Here is a 19,723-nt window from a genome sequence, read left to right as displayed (position 1 = left end):
GAAGTGACGTCATAATGAAGATGTCGAACAGCTGCTTTCACAGTTGTGAAAGGCGCATCCACCATATTACATCAATTAAACGATGTAATTTGACATGAAAAAACGAGATATATTAATTATTTCTCTATTTCAGGATCGTAGTGCTGTAATGAACTCATTACTGCATTGTTTTCAGGTATATTTTTCGCTTTGTGGTTGTTTACACTGACTTTCGATCCTATCAAATTTCAACACACGTCAATTGTCAAAATAGCATGATTTGGATAGAGAGAAATGATTTGCAACATTATTCGCAATTTCTCTTAATTCTGGTGATGTTAAATCGATTTTGTCAGACATAATTCACGAATTTAATGCGTAATTATAAATTATTTCAAAATTAGGAACGCACGATTCAAATTCTAATTCCGTAATCTGTCAATTTTCGTGACAATCACACCAATTGCCAAGATAAAATACAAAAGTCACAAGGATGTATAATTTTCTGAATTTTTTATTGAATTTCGACCATATTTCACAAAACTTGACTGAAATAGAGAAAATATCGTCTAATACTCGTTGCAGAAGACAATTCCAACACTCATTCGTATTGAAATAGGAGCCCATTCTGCAACTTGTTCTAGAATATACTATTTTTTCTCAGAGAACACCCTGTTTTTTATTGAATTTTCAGATAACATGGAATAAATCAACCTAATAAGTTTGTTCGAAGTTTCATAATCTTAAAACTTACCATTTTTGAGATAAGTATGTAGATATATAGATTTTTCATAAATTGAAGAGTCTTTGGAAAAACCCAATAACTTGAAAAAAAAATGAGTTATTTGAATGAGATATCAAAAGTGAATACTAGAAGAACAGAGGTATGTACTGACTATTTCTTAATCATTGAGAACTCTTCTGGGTATTCAAAATGAGACAATTTATTGAGGCCTTGTTCAAAATTCGAAATCTGGCATTTTCAAAAGGTGTCACTTTTTTTTCTTATACAGTTCGATCAAATTCAACTAAATAATTACAGATTTCAAACTAAAATCAATATTATGAATCCTGCTAACTTAAAAAGAGATAAACATGTCGAACTATTGATTTTCTTTAAGATTGTTTCAACATAGTTCAAATTGATCGAAAAGCCAAACCGTTCGGTATAAAAACCGGTATAGGGTTCACGAAAAACCGCCTGATGCACAACTACCTTCCGGTATGGCTGGAATTTCGTAGTACGTCGACTCTTGGAGGGGACTGGCCTACCGTGGGAACTGGTAATTGAGAAAAACCGTTAAAAATACCCTGAAATCCCGCCATTCGTTCCCTGCTCCCTCCTAGTCTCTGCATTTCTCGAATTCCAGTCATCGTCTAGTAGCCTTAGCGTCCTCGACTCCTGGTCCTCCATTCAAGGATTCAATAACATGGTGATTCGTTATCCGTTATCTCAGTAAGTTCAGTTCCTTCCTGCATTTCCATCAACCATCCTATTTTCCCGAGTGAAATTGGCTTGCAGAGTGTATATTTTCAAAGCGACCATTTTAAAGGGTGTGGAAGATGCAGAGTCAACCACGTGGTGAGTTCATCGGTTTTTTTTTATGCTTGGTACGGTGAGTTTATCGAACTCCGGCTTGTTATTGATGTTCAATGTACTTTATTTCATCATCTATTTGGTGATAGATTTTGTGTTGATTTTCGTCGGCTAACCTTAATTTTTCGTTCATTTGGTGAAGGCAAGTGTTTCATTTATACGCATTTTTTAGTTTGTGACTAGATGGAACACTCGCTTTTAACTTTTGAGTTGCTACTGTCCCTCTATTTAATTTCAGTTTTTTGTGACGCTAGTTTTTGTGTTTGTATAACAAACGCATTATTTTTTTTTGTCCATTTCCTGTCGCTGTTGAGTTGAGAGCTAAGCTTATGTTTCTATTAATATAACCAATGAATGAATCATGTCGAGTGCGTAGTACGAGAAATGTCTACTACAATGACGGAGTGTGTTTCACAACGTGAATAATCATATAATAATGTATTTCATTGAATTGTAAGAGACTGGTGAGTTTCTTTTTTAATTGTGTTCTTCGTCACGTTTTTCTAGGTGGGGCTTCTGATTCATAACGTATGTATATGTATCTCTTCTATCCACACATGTGCTTAGAAACTAGCATTTCCTGTTAGATGCATTCCTTCTAGTTGTTGAATGGGGGAAGCTTGTGAATATTTAAAGTTTTTTTTTATTATTATGTAACTTCAAGATGTATGTGCTTTACATATTTGCATATTCGAAGCATCCTTGAACAAAAGAGTGGCTTTGAATTGCATCCAAATTATTTTAGGAAACCTATTTCTTGGACACCTTGCCTTTGTTAGATATCCAATTCATTTAAATCAATGGCGGCTTTGAGATTTTTAACTTTTTAAGTAATCTATAATGAGCTTCTGTTATTTATTAATTATTAATGAAGGTTAATTATGAGTTTGAATTTTTGTAAGGACGTTTCCAATGAAGAATCGTAATGGTCGAATATATTCTTCTTTGGTGATCTAGTTGTATGAGTTTTTATAACATCATAAAGCTGGTTCAGCAAAGCAGAATGTATCTGACACTTCTTCGAACGAAGGAATTGTGATGCAGGGCCCCATTTGGTTATGAAGAGATCAGTTCCAAGGAACTACTGGTGTGATATGTATTTCTGCATATATCACAGCCAGTAGTTACCTAAGAAGTGGTTTCTTGAAGATAAACCCCCAGATGTTGATAATATAATTTTATTTAGGGAATATTTTGTTGTGCTTATGTCGAAAGATAACATAGGACCTGGTGTATCAGATAAAGATGAAGCACTTGAGAACAGGTATTCAATTCCAAGGAACTTCTGGTGTGATATGCATTTTTAAACATATCACAGCCAGTATTGCCTTAGAATTGGTTCCTCTTGAACATCAAACCGCTTTTGTGGAAAAAAATGTATGTATTATCCCTTCCATCTTTGTATTTCACAAACTCATTTTATTTAGCAGCTATTTTAACCTTCAATTGAGTTTAGGTTAGGTTTGGTAGAAAGAAAATATGTATTCTCTCTGTATTTCTATCTTTGTATTTTACAAACTCAATTTATTCAATTGAGGTTTTGTTGATGAAAAAGTATGTATTCTTTCTGTTTTCACTTGTATCTTTGTATTTTACAAATTCATTTTATTTAGCAGCTATCCTTCAATTGAGGTTAAGTTGGGTTAGGTTATGGAAAAACAACATAATGTATTCTCTTTGTTTCACTTCTTCAAATTTAGATATTTAATACTTCGATTGAAGTTATTCCTGAATCATATTTCACTCATATTCATAATCAGATACTATTATAATTAATTTATTTATTATAGGCTGATCACAAAACTTATAAGATTTAGGCAAAAAAAATTGTAGTATCGTTTTTAAAATGAAATTTTCCTTGTTTCAGTTACCTTCTGGACGAACAGGGATTAAGACAACGCCTGACAATCTGCAGCCACAAGATTTAGAAATGGAAAAGACATTATTTTGAAGCCTTTATTTTTAATGTATTAAATTAATTTCAATCTTCGTTTCGCAGAGTACATTGGTGTAATAAGAATAACCTCGAAGGAACTTCTGGTGTGATATGTCATTCAAAATATATCACAGCCTGTTGTACCTTCGATGTGAATTCTTATATTCAACATGACTGCAGAAAACTCCGATACCAAAAAAAGTTGATAAGATATATTAATTTCTTCGTTACATATCATCATTCATATCCGTGAACATTTCTTTGCAGATTTTTTGTAGTCTCGATAGTCTCCTATTTTTGCCGCATTCGTAATGACCGCAAATAAGGCAGTATGGCCTTTCTGTTTTTAGGGCTATTTCGCTGCAGATTTTATCACGGTATTCTTCTCCTGAAGGACAGGTTGGCTCATCGCATGTTTCATCCAGGTTGGCACAAACGCACTTGTCGTTCATCACAGCCCCATCTTCACCTACGTGCGTTTTGGGACATTGGATTTGCTCGCAGATCACCTCCTCTTCGCGACTACTATAGTCCGTTTGCTCGTCTTTACAAATACATACCTCTTGTTCGGAGTTATCCTCGTCGTAGAACTCGTCACCGCTGTGTTCAGACTTACCAGATCGGTTCTTTCTCTTGCAAGACATACTGTGACATTTAACAAATATCGAGGCCTCTTTGGTGCTGCAAATACACTTCTTGGTTTCATCTTCTTCACCCTTATATTCATAAGGAGGAGGTACGTATAACTTGGCTATTTTTTTCTTAACCAGTTTCGGATACTTCCTTTTGAATGGACATCCTGGAGCTGCACAAGTGACGTCTTCAGTTGTCGGTAATCCTCGAACTTTACAAATGCACTTAGGATCATATTTGACTGGTTTTTTGGAGTGGACCAATGTTTTCGACGCCTGTGGTTTGGAGGAGCATGTTTTTGCGTCGCATGGCGCATCGGGCTGTAACCTGCACAAGCATGTTTTGTCGATGTTCTTCATTTTGCAGATCTCTGAAGTACATGTGAAATGTTGTTTGGTGTTTTCAACGTCCTTTGGACAAATGCATGGTTGCGTGTACTCGATACAAACCAATTTATTTTCGCACTTTGGTATTTTGCATGTCGGCTCCAAGGACTTATCTTTGCAAACGCATTCATCGTCTGTTGAATAGGAAACGCGTTCTACGCTAGAAGGTGCGTTGAGCTCTCTTTTTTCCTCGTCTTTGGTCATGCATTTCTCCTTGCAAGTAACAACTTTCCAAGGTGGTGCAGCTGAACAAACGCATTGGTGGCTGGGGCTGACTAAAGGTGCTGTTTTAGGTTTGGTCTTTTCCTTCTCTTTGCTCAATCTTTCCGCGCTTGTCGGTACAATCGTGAATTTTTCCTTACTCCTCGTTTTTTTGGCACCTAAAGATTCCTTACTGCTACTTTTCGATTTGAGAGATATCTTGAGCACGCTTGATTTCTTGTCCTTAACTTTCACAACAGGTTCCTGTTTTGGCTTGACCGCACAAGTTTCGCATTCGCAAGTCACATCACGCCAAGGGATCTTCTGTTGGCACGTACAGGTTGAGGTTACCTCTTTTATGGGCGGGTGGCTTGTGAATCTGATTTTTTCTTCATCGTCGTCTCTTCTTATTTTAATTTTGGCTCTTCTGTTGTGCGAACAGCTCCAAGAACGGCAAGTGGCTTGGGCCCAAGGTAAGTTTGAACTGCACACGCAAGTTTTTGGCACTTCTTTAGGAGTTTTTGTTGGGCATACGTCGGATATGCAAGGAGCTTCTGAATCGGGGTCGTTGCAGACGCAGGCGTCTTTTTTATCGTCTTTAACTTCCGGGAATCCTGGAAGAAGATGTTGTGAGAATAATCTTGCAAAAACTGACTTGGGGGACAAGAAGCGTCTCAGTTCGAAGGAACTCCTGGTGTGATATGTCTTTTTACATATATCACAGCCAGTTGTATTCTTGGAAGTGAGATATATGATCAACACTTGTATGGTTTATTTTTGAAAATTATGACTTTAGGTATTTGTAGTACTTATACCTGAAAGATTTATTTTGATCTATTGATATTTTCTTCAAATTATGAAGATCAAAGGCTATTTAATATAAATATCAAATTATTATAGAATTTTGTAGAACCTCTGTGAACACTAATTATTATTATTAGTTTTGCAGTTCAAAACAGTGAAGCAGATGTGCAAGTTTCAAGTTTGTAAATTTAGTAACTTTTTGAACTATAAGACTAAATAATCAGGGTTTAAAGTGTAACTATTTATAAGAGCACTACAGGGATATCGATAACCGTTAGAAATACAGGGTTGCTTAACTTACAAAAAAGTTGCGTTATTTAGGGATGAGTGTATTGGTGTGAACAGATCTAAAATATCTCCAATGGTTCCCGAGATATCTCGAAAAGACTAAAAATCGAGGTTCTCTTTTTTTCTATATAACTCATTTGTTTCTGGAGATGACTTCACGAAATTTGGTGTGTAGCCATTATTAAATATAGAGATTCTAATGGTGTCGTCAGATTTTTTCTTTTTTCATTGTTTCAGAGAAGCGATAGTCAATTTTTTTTTTATGGACGCTACATAAGAAAAAATTAAATAATGTATCACACTCTACAAAAATATCGATTCTAGCTACGCAAATTTGAACTTGCTTTTTATTTTTTTTGTTTAAGTAGTGAGCTGGTGCCAGAGTTGTTGAATAACTTGTTAGTTTGTTCAGTTGTTATGTGAAACCATCATCATTCTCTTCGATAAGTAACGTCCTATTGATTACATAATCATGCTGATTCCAACACTTTACATTGCTTTCCATAATTTAAAAAACTCACGTGATGGTTTCACATAACCACTGCCAACAAAGTTATTTGACAATTCTTGCTCCAGACTACTACTTGAACAGAAAAATAAAAAGTAAGTTCTAATTTGCGTAGCTAGACTCGATATTTTTGAAGAATGTGATACATTTACTATCGCTTCTCTGAATCAATGGAAAACAGAAAAAACTGACGACACCATTATATCATCTTCAGAAACAAATGAGTTGGATATCCTTGTAGAGCCCTTCTACATAGTTCAAACCCTGTATAACTGAAATTTACACCTGAATATAATTTTTACTAAGGCCTATGAATTGTTGGTATTTATATTTCAACTGAGGATAACATTCTTGATTAGGTACTTTTATTTTTTTTGTGCTGTATGAAAACGATGATGTGATTAGTATTTATTATGTATTATTTGTTAATATCAGTTAGAAATAACGTTTTTATTTTCGTATTGGTGTTATGGTCGTAGATAATTATCAGATTCTGTAGGTATATTAAATATCCTATTTTGGATAACGCTTCACAATGTAGGAGAGAACAAGCCTGAATTAATTTTTGAGGTTATTGATGATCCCAGAAAACCACATTCCCAAGTGGGCCATTCAGTTTTGACCTTACCTGCGTTGTTTACATTCTTACCCTACGATCGGGCGTTGTACCTGCTGTTACAAAAATGAAAGAAAACCAGTTCCCTAGATGAAGTATTTTTATTGAAATAAGTGCCCAAGAGCCGAGTCCAACTCGAGATTGGAGCACGCATCTTCAAGAGTTATTCCGTTTTCGAGATAGCTATTTTCACGTTGCGTATCGATGATTATGATTTTAATCGAGCTGAACCCATCTTTCCCTTCAGAAACATATTAACGTTCCTCATATTTATGTGCTTTGAATTGGTGATATGATATATATCAAGTATTTTTTTAATGGAATAAGATTAAGCTAAAAAATGTAATTTTTAAATGTGTTCTGATTCATTTGATGAGCTTATGCTTTCGATAATTCGATTACATATTAATGTAAATGTCAAAAATACTGAATGAATAGAAGAGTATTCAATATATGGTCCTTCGAGCCGGATCCGAATCAGCGTCCTATGGATCTTCAGTCCACTGAATTCATAACATAGAATATCTAACAATAATTACATAAAATAACTTACAAAATAAATATATATGTACTCCCTAAAAAAATGATGGTATAATAAAAACTGCAAATTTTAATGGTATATTATTTCCTATTATCTACAATAGTAACACAGGGGAACAGGTGTCAAAGTTTTTGGACCTGATTCTATATCAATTGGATGTACTGAATTCAAAAAACGTATTCATTTCTTTCTAGGAGCTCAAATTTTTAAGATATACAATTTTTGAGAAATATAAGTTGAATTATTTCAACTCAAATCCGTAAATGTAGTAAACAAAAGTAGATACGAAATTTTTATTTTAGTTATACAAAATACAATATTATGTCGTACTTACAAACACCAAAAAATTGAAGAAATCAAAGTCACTTAATACTTCGAAAGCTTCTTTTCCGCGACATTTTTTTAATGTTTTTTTAAACTCCAGCAGTAATCTCTCATCATAGCTTCAATATCTTCGGGAAATCTTTCACCTTGTTCCTCACTCATGTCTCCTAAATTTTTTGGACAAGGGTCTAAGTGGCTGTGTAAAAAGTGTATTTTAATACTCATATTGTACCCTCAGGATTGGAAACTATTAAATATCTTGTTAACCATTTCAACATAGTTTTGAGCTTTATGTTCGCCTAGAAAATTTTCTACAACTGCAATAAATGATGTCCAAGCTTCTCGTTCAACTTGATTCATTGAATTTATGAAAGCAGGATCCTTAATTAATTGTCTTATTTGTGAGCCGTCAAATATCCCCGCTTTGAGTTTTTGTGTGCTCAACTGATGCATTTTAATCCCTATATATGCAAAACGACCCATTATTATCAAGAGCCTTTACAAATTGCTTCTTTGAGTCCAACTTTATATGTAACGGAGGAAGTATGATTTTTCTCTCACTTACCCGAATTAGGGGGTCAGTTCAGGTACCTGATAGGCAATGGTTCCACTATTTATAGAATTACCGGGAATTTACTCAATTACAGACTGACAAAAAAACCATTCTACCTGCATTAATGAATATATATATAATAACTTTAGAACTCTCATAAATGAATATACTGAATGAAACCCACATTGGTAGATAAGTTGATGTATCTAAAAAAGTAGAGCTGATGGAGAAAAACGGATTGCATGTACAGATTTAGCGTCCCAAAATATAGTTAAAATCAGCTCTAAAATCCGAGGCACCAAAAAAGACTTTTGGTTTGTTGCCCTGTGTAATCCGAATACAAGGATTTTTCAATAAGAATCTATAATAGAATGAAAAAATTATTCAACCTCTCACCTTTAGAGAGTGATGAAGTAGGAGAGGTTGTAACTGTTATACAGGGTGTTACCATAAAAAGCGAAATTCTTTTGGAAGGAATCTTTATCGAAAATTAGAGGTAGTTTTTCATGGAAACAAAAGCCGACTTCAGCAGCACCATATCCTTTTCATGGAATTTTTCTACCAATGCGCACATTTGCGGCTGTTTGTCCTCGATAACTCCGAGAAATCCATCTTTAAGATCTGAAATCGATTGTGGAGCATCGGTTTAGACCTTATCCTTCACTTGGTCTCAAAGAAAAAAGTCTAAAGATGTCAAATCTCAAGATCTCGGTGGCCAATTGTGATCACCTCGTTCACATCAATATCTTCCAATCCTAGCCTTAAAAATGATTAATCATAGGTCATTAGTGAAATCTATTCAATGTAATGGTAGCACTAGCCTCATTTCCCAATAAGTAAGTTCCAATCACACCACCAGTCACAAAAACCGCGCCAAACAGTGACACATTGAGAATGGAGAGGATACAATGACACATTGTGAATGGAGAGGATTTTCAATCTTGGATTTTCCGAGCCCCAAATGCGACAGACAATTCTGCTTATTAACGTAACCTTCGAGGTGAAAATGGGCTTCATCATTGAAAATGATTTTTCGATAAAAATCCGGATCATTTTGATACAATTCGAGGACCCCAATCAGTGCGTTGCCGGGGTGTAAGTTCTTGTGTAAACTGCAAAAGTGCTTTAGTTTTGCGAACTGTGACTGCGAAATTTTCACAATTTTTGTAGCAGATTTCAACAATTTAAGTACGTTTCGGAGCGTGTATCGTTCCATTTTTAGTTATATCGTAATTAAATATTGTCAAATGTCAAAAGGTGACAGCTTCAAAAGTGACAACTGCCCAGAAAGAGGGCTATTGACCATATTCACCGTCGCCATATTGTTTTGCGACAATACCAACTACCCAGTGTTCCCAACGGAGAAATTTTGAGTTTACTAGAAAAATACCGCTAATATCAAAAATACTATCAGCCATAGAGACTATTCTTCCACTGACTATTTCCAAAAATGAAGCGAAGCCTTCATTTATACACTCGGCCACAATTAATTTGTTCAGAAAACCACCTTTCACTAATGTTTTTATTTCCAAAAGGTGAAATTTTTGCAAAATATTGTCCCAAACAAGCCTATCTGACGTAGCAGCCAGAAAAGGTACACATAAACTTCACTTAGAAACTTTATATTGTGGAATTTTTCTAGTAAACTCAATATTTCTTCGTTGGGAACACTGGGTAGTTGGTATTGTCGCATAACAATATGGCGACGGTGAATATGGTCAATTCAAAATAAAATTTATTATATTAAAAAATAATAAGCTGCAAAAGTAAATACCTTCAACTAGAGATCCTTGACTTATCTTATTTTGGCAATTATCGCTAGGACAAACGACTTTGGACTTCTTCGCGCAAACACAAAGATCTTCAGCGTTCTGGACAGGCATGTTGAAGTCTGAACTACTCTCCAGTGGTTTGACCTTTGGCGATTTAGCTGGACATGGTTCATTCTCACAAACGATCTTGTTCCAGGGTTTCTGCTCGGTAACTTCGCAGACACAGGGCTCCTCGTCCTTGGGAAAGAATTTTTCCGTAGAACCGTCTAGAGTATTGGAAGAAAAAAATTAGTATTTAGGTGGCAGAAATAAACAAGTGTTCCTAAATTGGAGGTACAAACGAAAAATGACAGATTCCTCAGATCATCGTCGGAAAAAAAGTCCTATAAACATTTTTTGGTACTTATTCACCCAGTCTATAGCGAAGATTAATAAAGATTTGATAAACTGGTATAATAATCACAAAAAAGTAGTTCTACAAGAAACACCCTGTATCTCGAAAACAAAGTGTTTTCGGGTCCATTTTAATAGGACTCTTCTCCTTAAAATTATTCAATCGCAATACTAGCAATCCTACGTATGCGCTCAGGAGTGTCTTAAAATGAACCTCAAGGGGGCGCTTGTCTACATCACCACGGACAGCAAGACCACGCTGAAATCCCTGGAATCGTACTGCCAGGGGTCTCTGTTGACCTGGGAGTGCCGTAACACCATGAAGCAACTGGCCAGAGGCAATAAAGTGACTCTACTATGGGTACCAAGGCACTGTAGTGTTGAAGGAAACGAAAAAGCCGATGAACTTGCAAGAAGTTCATCAAGGTCAACACCTGCTGGACCTGAGCCTTCCTGTGGGCTAGGAAAAGACCGATATAAGCCAGCGGTTCAGCAATGGGAGTCGAATAACAGGATAACCCACTGGACAAACACTCCTGGACTTACTCAGGCCAAGAAATTCGTGATGATTTCACCTACCTACGCCAGAAAGCTCATGAAGCTGTCACGAGCCGAGCTCCGGGTGATGATGGAACTGCTGATGGGGTACTGTCGGTACAAACATCATTTTACCGTATGGGAAAGTCAACAGATGAGATTTGCAGGCTCTGTGGATCAGAAGCAGAAACAGCTGAACATATGGTATGCAAGTGTCCAGAGCTGGCTGGCCTAAGAACCATTCATATGGGGAAGTCAGTCCTGGATACCCGTGAGGTAAACGACCAAGGCCCCTAAGGAGGTTGTCAGTTTTATTAACGTCATTGACGACCTCCTTGGGTTTCTATGAATGAGTAGGGTAGAGAACAAAAGATCTACATGTTCGCAGTTCCCGGAAGGCTTACCAAGCCACAACGACCCCAGTTCAAATAATAATAATAATAATACCTCACGGGTATCCAGGACCGGCTTCCCAATTTGAATGGTTCTTAGGCCAGCCAGCTCCGGACACTTGCATATCAAGTGTTCGACTGTTTCTGCTTCCGATCCACAGAGCCTGCAAATCTCATCTGCTGACTTTCCCATACGGTACAAATGATGTTTGTACCGACAGTGCCCCGTCAGCAGTCCCACCATCACCCGAAGCTCGGCTCGCGACAGCTTCAGGAGATTTTTGGCGTAGGTAGGTGAAACCTTCACGAATTTCTTTGCCTGAACAAGTCTAGGAGTGTTAGTCCAGTGGATTGTCCTGCTGTTCAACTCCCATAGCTGGACCGCAGCTTTATATTGGTCTTTTCCTATCCCACAGAAAGGCTCAGGTCCAGCAGGTGTTAACCTTGATGCACTTTTTGCAAGTTCATCAGCTCTTTTCTTTCCTTCAACCCCACAGTGCCCTGGTACCCATAGTAGAGTCACCTTATACCCGTGAGGTAATGGCCAAAGCCCCTTAGGAGGTTGTCATAATTTTATCAACGCCATTGATGATCTCCTTGGGTTTCCATGAATGAGTAGGGTGGAGAACTAAAGATCTGAATGGTCGCAGTTCCCGGAAGGCTTACCGAGCTATAACGACCCCAGTTCAAATAATAATAATAATTCTAGCAATCCGTTAGCTTTGCGGAGCTACGCGCTTGCTAGAATTGCGGTTGGTCAAATGAATTCGTCAAATTTGTACCTTAAGGAACACCATACGTATACCCACCTCGTTGCAACATGTTCTTCCTTGCTATCTCGACAAAACTGGTCCTGCTATTTCTGGCAGCAGCCCTGTGAGGACAGACGCAAGTGTCAGACTCGCAAGGACACTTCACGGTTGGTGCCTGAATCTCGACAGAGGACATTTGTTGTCCCGAAGGCTTTTTGGTACTGTCGTTCAAGCTGGCCCTTGCCTGGCTGACCTTGGACGAAGACTTCAGGATGGAGGGGAGCTTTTTCGGAGGTTCCTGCGATAATCTCTTGTCCTCGTTGACAGCTCCCTCTTCGGGAGACTTCGTCTTCAGGACAGCTGAACCCTCTCTTCCTGCTTGGTCGAAGTTGGATTTCTCGCCCGTTTTTGGATCTGAAACGGACATCTTCTTCACCTTCACGGAGATCCGTTTCTTCAGACCAACTGTAATCATTTGTTATTGTTGAAAATTTCAAGTGAAGTCTTACTTCGATTAAAATCATTTTATACATGTTCATTTCCAGTCTAGATGGCGACACAGATCCCGTACACCTGTGTCGCCATCTACATTGGATAGAATTTTTCATTTCAACATCGTAGAATGAACGGGAAGGAGATAATGATTAATTTTGAAATCGCCCAAATTTCAATTTTGGTCTATAACTCGAAAGCAGAAGAAGATATAGGAATGCAGTTAACGTCATTATATTATAAGTTTCCCAAAAAAAGATAAAAGCAATGTCCAATTTATTTTCCTCTATCCCATAGTGTTAAAAAGTTGTAGTTCAGATATCACCAATGTGAATATCGATAAGATTTTGGAATTAGAATTCAGTACTCCTATTCAATACGCCACCTTCGATGGTGGCTAAATTTCTTGAAAAAAGTTTGGAAGGCTTTATGTACTGAGATATAGCGATACATTCTGACCTCAATCAAAGCATTGAGCTCACATATCATCGATTCTGAAATGGTATTGGAGTGCCGAAAAAGGCTCAACGAAATACGCAAGTCTTTTTGGTCTGGATTCCGGACCACTCGAGAATCAAAGGAAATGCAGAGGCTAAGACACTTGACAGAAGAGGAGCACAAACTCCTTTCATTGACCCAGAACCTTTCTGTTGGATGTACCTACAAGAAAGAGTTTCAGGAGAAGGAAAAAACCGAAAGAGAAACACTCTGGCTGAATCTTCCTTGGTTGGATCATTCCAAAAAGTTTCTTGGAAACTTTGACACTGTGAAATCTAAGGTGTATCTAGATCTTAGCAAGAATATGCTACACCTCCTCACTGGATTCCTTACAGGGTATTGTCGCCCCAGGAAGCACCTCATGAGAATGGGTCTATCAGAAAACGACAAGTGCAGATTCAGTGGGGAGGAGGAAGAAACTCCGGATCACCTGGTGACGGTATATCTCGCCATCACAAGCCAACGAAAAATATGCCTTGGACAAGAGACTTGTATAAGAGAGGAAGTAGCCTCCTTGAAACAAAAAAGGAAGCAGAAAAGAGAAATAGCAACTGTAAGTATTCAGTAGATATCACATAATCTCCGTAATGAAAAAAAAATTAAACAAGAGCCTTGAAAAATGAGAAAGCAACAAGAGATATTGAAGTTAAAAAGAAATAAACTATTTACTGACTTTTACTGAGATTATTTTCTATTAAGTCTATCTGTTCATTCGGAGCTTTCCAATCGTTCAAAGACACAATTTCGCTGTTCTGATCTTCTGACGTCTCATAGCCAAGTTTTTCCTCTAATTCTTTCGTGAAGGGATCACTACAATATTGGCATCTTTCTCGTACATACAACTAAAAGCGAAATTCTTCATCAAATTTAATATGTAATTATGTATGTTTCTATCGACTGAAAATTTCTGAGTAGCTTCTAGCTCAAAGGACCTACTTTCAATTGATCCAATTTTTTCCTCCTTATTTCCTTCAAAGCCTCAGACCAAATTCTTGCTCCGTCACCCGTGAAATTGAGGTTTTCCGTTTTTTCTTCAGATTTTCTGCTGCTTTTAGATGACCTATCCTTAGGGGTTGAACTTTTTCTTTTCGTGGGTTCTATGTTGCTCTCTAAAAGGGTGCATTTGATCGGTGCCAAATTTTTTTTCATAACGCTTTTCCAAAATTCGATACATTTCACTGTTTCTGGATCGTCGATGTCTCTGGTCTGCTCAAAGGTGAATGTCTGAAAAATATTATTATGTTAGAATGAAAATTGGAATTTTTCCCAAATGAAAAGTCCCCGGTCTGATGCACAGATGGTGGTGCTAGAATTAAATCCATATGATTTTTAGTTAGTACCTACCTTCAAACGATACGTGTCAAAATTTGACAGCAGTCCGACCATTAGTTTGTAGGATATTGCGTTGGTAGTGTAGCTACTTTTGTTATTTGAAAAAAGATGAAAAAAAAAACAATCACTTGTGCTGATAAAATATTGATTTTTGAAGGGAAAAATTACAGTTGAAACAATATCTTCGCTTGATGAAGCGTCTGCACCAGGAAAATCAACCATCATTGATTGGTATGCTAAGTTTAAATGTGGTGAAATGAGCACCGAAGATAGACAACGCAGTGGACGCCCAAAAGAGGCTGTCACCGACGAAAAAATCAGAAAGGTTCACAAAATAATTTTGAATGGCCGTAAAGTGAAGTTGATCGAGATAGCAGACATTGTGAAGATATCATCTGAACGTGTACATCATATCATTCACGAATATTTGTACATGAGAAAGCTGTGCGCAAAATGGGTGCCGCGCAATCCCACAATCGATCAAAAGCAACAACGTGTTAATGATTCTGAGCAGTGTTTGAAGCTGTTTAAGTGCAATAAACCTGAATTTTGCGTCGATATGTGACAATGGATGAAACATGGCTCCATCATTTCACACCGGAGTCCAATCGACAGTCAGCTGAGTAGACTGCACACGTTGAACCGAATCCAAAGCAAGGAAAAACACAAAAATCAGCTGGCAAGGTTATGGCATCAGTATTCTGGGATGAGCATGGTATAATATTCATTGATTACCTCAAAAAAGGCCAGACCATCAACAGCAATTATTATATAGAGTTATTGGGTCGTTTAAAGGATGAAATCGTTAAAAAAACAGCTCTATTTGAAGAAAAAAAGGTGCTGTTTCATCAAGACAATGCGCTGTGTCACAAATCAATGAAAACAATGGCAAAATTGCATGAATTGGGCTTCGAATTGCATCTGCATCCACCGTATTCGCCAGATCTGGCCCCCAGCGACTTTTTCCTAATCTCAGACCTCAAAAGAATGCTCGTTGGAAAGAAATTTAGCGCCAATGAAGAAGTAATCGCCGAAACTGAGGCCTATTTTGAAGCGAAAGACAAATCGTACTACAAAAATGGTATCGAAAAGTAGGAAGATCGCTATATTCGCTGTATCGCCCTCGAAGGCAACTATGTTGAATAATAAAGTCCAATTTTGCCAAAATAATGTGTTTTACTATGATAGACTTTTCAATTGGCCTGTTACATAGCGAATAACTCTTCTTCTTTCAGTACTTGCCTTAAATAATGATTCCCCTGATCTGTAACTGTCTACTTTCTCGAAAGACTGATTTTTATTTTGATTAGACAGGAACGACATTTTTGAAGCATCTTTTTCAGGAATTTTTCTCAGAACGGTAATGTTTTCCATATCTGTGTAGCAAATACGGGAACCCTTCCTCAGACATTTTCTTACAGTTTGTATTTGTCCAGATTGGTTCGTTTTAGAGAGGATTTTTTCGGTACTTTTCAATTTGAGGTTTGATGTATTTGAGATATTTTCATTTTGGTCATGGTCAGTTATCTGTTGATCGCTTGCCTCTTTTTGTTTTGAAGATATGTTACTATCCTTATGATCGCTTTTACTTTTTATGCCAGAAGTTTGTCGGCTTATGCTTCGAATAACCTTGATGTCGCTCATTGCTTTTCAAATTTTGGTGTTTAATATGATGTTTTGATGACAATTTGAAAGTGATATCTTTACTACCGTTTTCATGACAGATTTATAATCTAGCACAGAAATATCGGTTCTGCGAGAAGAAGAATTAATTTTATCGATACTCTTGAATTTTCTATGGTTCTGACTACGCTGTCATATCAATGTTCTGTGGCCTGTGCTGTCAACATTGGAGGTTAAGATATACTGAATATAGGTTAGGAGGGATTTTTAAAGTAAAGTTTTGTTGATTTTGAAATCATACGAGACACTAACTTGAGATTTCATATCAATTGAATACACTATGGAAGAAAATATAGACTCGATACCCAGTGGATCTGCCAATTCAAAATTACCAGAAGAAAATTCTGAAGAGCCATTTATAATACCCTATAATATTTCTGATTTGAAAGGATGTAAGTAAATTACTAATTATATCGATGTATGAACTATATACAAATACTTCTCAATTTTAGATCATCCAAAATCTGGTATAGTGGAAGAAGTTATTCATCCAACAAAAAAATTGAAATTATGTCCTCTCTTAAATCCAAAATTAGATGTCAAGGAATACAAAGCTCAATTAATACATTCATGGAAGAGACGACTTTCTTTAATGTCAAATGATGTTGAGATTTTAAAGGATCCATTCCAAGTTTGCGTTATCAATAATTTGTTGGATAATACAGAGTTCGTTGATGGTATTCGACATGATTTTGATGAAGTGGAGTGGGCCAAACGGAAAATCGATTTATATGAATTCTTTCAATCGAAAGACCTGAAGCATTTGGATCATACCTACATCAAGGAATTTTATGCATTTTTAAAAGAAGTTGTCATGCCTTGGGTTAGTAAACTTTTTAAAAATCTTAATTAGGGTAAAGGATATTACACTTGGGTAATTTCGAAGTTTTATATTAATAACTTTCAATATTCTTAGGTAGCAGAATTAACTGGCTTTGAATTAATAAATATATCAGCAACCTGCAGTTGTTACACCAACACAGATTTCCTCTTAGTTCATGATGATCAAAATGAGGATAGAATGGTTGCATTTGTTTATTATATGACGGGTCCTAAAGGTTGGGATTCCAGTAAAGGAGGTAGCTTAGATCTCCTTTCTAAAGATGCAAAAGGGCTTCCAGATAAAATTGTTAAGAATATTTTACCCAAAAATAATCAACTAGTATTCTTTCCAGTAACAAATGATTCTTATCATCAGGTAAGGTAGACTATATTTACTTAATATTTTCGATATTTCTAATTTATTTTCACATTTGATAGGTGGCTGAAGTGACTGCACTAGAAGATACTCGTCTAACTATAAACGGCTGGTTTCATGTAAGAACTCCACCTGAATTTCAATCTCCTCATTTTGAATATCCTGTAAGTAGTCTGCTTGGAAAAACTGAACTGAAACCTATAGAAAAAGACTTACTTCTTGAGTCTTGGGTTAGAGAGAGCTATTTGAACAATGAAGACGGTACACTTGAGGATATTCAAAAATACATTGAAGAGAATAGCGAAATTTCTCTTACAGACTTTTTCAGGAAAGAAGCACTGGATGAGGTTGAGCAATGTTTGGAAATGGTTGAAGAGAATGGTAAGCATAAGTAAAAACCACACTGTTCTAGCTTTCTGTGAAGTTTAGAGTTGTGTGAGTTTGGAAAATGATAATAGCGATCTTCCAACTTTCGATACCCTTTTTGTAGTACAATTTGTCTTTCGCTTTAAAATAGGCCTCAGTTTCGGCGATTGCTTCTTCATTGGCGCTAAATTTCTTTCGAGCGAGCATTCTTTTGAGGTCTGAGAACAGGAAAAAGTCGCTGGGGGTCAGATCTGGCAAATACGGTGGATGCAGAAGCAATTCCAAGTCCAATTCATGCAATTTTGACATTGCTTTAATTGATTTGTGACACGATGCATTATCTTGATGAAACAGCACCTTTTTTTTCAGATGGTATCTTCACAATGTCTGCTATCTCGATCAACTTCACTTTACGGCCATTCAAAATTATTTTGTGAACTTTTTTGATTTTTTCGATGATGACAGCCTCTTTTGGCCGTCCACTGCGTTCGCCGTCTTCGGTGCTCATTTCACCACATTTAAACTTAGCATACCAATCAATGATGGTTGATTTTCCTGGTGCAGACCCCGAAAACTCTTAATCAAGCCAAGATTTTGCTTCAACTGTATTTTTTCCCTTCAAAAAGCAATATTTTATCAGCACACGAAATTCTTTTTTCCATCTTTTTTCAAATAACAAAAGTAGCTACACTCGCAACGCAATATTTCACAAACTAATGGTCGGACTGCTGTCAAATTTTGACACTGAAATTCTAGCACTGTCATCTGTGCCTCATACCGGGAACTTTTCAATTGGCCTAATAATTCTATCTGTGTGTATACAAATTATTTTGAAAGATCATACGTTATCTCTTAATTGGTGAAACATTTTAATCTCATTGTTTCGAATCTAGGTGGAAAATGGACAAGGATCGCCCCACCTAATAGACATTTATATGAAGTACTGAGCACTGATGATCCTTTGCCTCATTCATTGAAAAGGTTCTTAGATTTCTTTCAATCTAAACAGTTCTTCGATTATTTGAAAATCATAACATGTTTGGATTTTACTTCCATGAAGTTTGAATTCCAAAGATGGACTCCAGGTAGCTATTGCGTAAGTATAAATTATCAAACCAGTAGAATACTTGAAAAACTTGAGATTTTTTTTTAGTTACTATCAGATTACGACTGGAATAAAAAAGAATTAGATGTAATTCTGTATATTACATCGGGAGAAGTGGAAGATATAATTGGTGGAAGAATACAGTACTTGAATATGGATGAAGAAATACAAGAAGCCCTCATCACAATAGAGCCTTCTAAAAATACACTAGACTTGGTGTACAGAGATACGTCTAGATTTACTTCTTACTTCAGTAAACAAAGTAGGTGTAAAAAATTTTATTTATTGATGTGTACATATTCAGAATAAAGTTGTTAAAATAAGTTCGTTTTGATGATATTAAAATCTCAAGAAAGTTGTGATATAAAGTCTTAGTAATGGAGGGTTCTGCAAAAAAAGGTTTCATTTTGATATTAAAAAAACTAAAGGGTGTTTTTTTTAGAGCTATAGAACTTTAAATTGCAATAAAACAACAATGGATTAATTTGATTGACATGAATTTCATTTATTCGCAAGATAATCTTGTGGCATTACATTTTAATAATGATTTCTGGCGAATGTTGTCTTCCAAATGGTCAAAGGTTTGTGGCTTATCCGCATAGACCAATGACTTTACATAGCCCCACAAAAAGTAGTCTAGCGGTGTTAAATCACAAGATCTTGGAGGCCAATTCACAGGTCCAAAACGTGAAATTAGGCGGTCACCAAACGTGTCTTTCAATAAATCGATTGTGACACGAGCTGTGTGACATGTTGCGCCGTATTGTTGGAACCACAGCTCCTGGACATCATGGTTGTTCAATTCAGGAATGAAAAAGTTAGTAATCATGGCTCCAT

General features: G+C 36.5%; 2 protein-coding genes across 2 annotated transcripts; one reads left to right on the top strand and one right to left on the bottom strand.

Annotated features, from left to right (window-relative positions):
* Positions 1-3,739: 3,739 nt before the first annotated feature.
* On the bottom strand, positions 3,740-16,245 carry LOC123680191. Its single transcript, XM_045617972.1, has 6 exons — positions 15,777-16,245; positions 14,139-14,426; positions 13,876-14,044; positions 12,270-12,677; positions 10,141-10,404; positions 3,740-5,346 (listed from the first exon to the last, which is right to left on the bottom strand). Exons 1-6 carry the CDS (start codon positions 16,176-16,178, stop codon positions 3,740-3,742), a joined length of 3,138 nt encoding a protein of 1,045 aa, XP_045473928.1. The 5' UTR covers positions 16,179-16,245.
* Positions 16,246-16,375: 130 nt separating this feature from the next.
* Positions 16,376-19,209, top strand: LOC123679669 (prolyl 3-hydroxylase OGFOD1). Its single transcript, XM_045617065.1, has 6 exons — positions 16,376-16,609; positions 16,670-17,040; positions 17,134-17,415; positions 17,478-17,796; positions 18,675-18,877; positions 18,935-19,209. The coding sequence occupies exons 1-6, from the start codon at positions 16,498-16,500 to the stop codon at positions 19,193-19,195; spliced, it is 1,548 nt and encodes a 515-aa protein (XP_045473021.1). The 5' UTR covers positions 16,376-16,497; the 3' UTR covers positions 19,196-19,209.
* Positions 19,210-19,723: the final 514 nt, after the last annotated feature.

Source organism: Harmonia axyridis, chromosome 5 (assembly GCF_914767665.1).
Source record: "Harmonia axyridis chromosome 5, icHarAxyr1.1, whole genome shotgun sequence".
In the NCBI taxonomy this organism is placed as follows: domain Eukaryota; kingdom Metazoa; phylum Arthropoda; class Insecta; order Coleoptera; family Coccinellidae; genus Harmonia; species Harmonia axyridis.
The sequence above is the reverse complement of the archived record's forward strand: the minus strand, read 5'-3'. Positions and strand labels throughout refer to the sequence as shown.

What these genes read in the sequence shown, in the direction of transcription:
- LOC123680191 (XM_045617972.1), bottom strand. Translation starts at nt 16,178, where the DNA reads ATGAGCGACATCAAGGTTATTCGAAGCATAAGCCGACAAACTTCTGGC. An exon ending in GAAGAACATGTTGCAACGAG is followed by an intron (nt 10,405 to 12,269) that starts GTGGGTATACGT and finishes CCAATACTCTAG; the next exon opens with ACGGTTCTACGGAAAAATTC. An exon ending in TCAAGGATCTCTAGTTGAAG is followed by an intron (nt 5,347 to 10,140) that starts GTATTTACTTTT and finishes ATCTTCTTCCAG; the next exon opens with GATTCCCGGAAGTTAAAGAC.
- LOC123679669 (XM_045617065.1), top strand. Translation starts at nt 16,498, where the DNA reads ATGGAAGAAAATATAGACTCGATACCCAGTGGATCTGCCAATTCAAAA. An exon ending in AAGAAGTTGTCATGCCTTGG is followed by an intron (nt 17,041 to 17,133) that starts GTTAGTAAACTT and finishes CAATATTCTTAG; the next exon opens with GTAGCAGAATTAACTGGCTT. An exon ending in CAAATGATTCTTATCATCAG is followed by an intron (nt 17,416 to 17,477) that starts GTAAGGTAGACT and finishes CACATTTGATAG; the next exon opens with GTGGCTGAAGTGACTGCACT.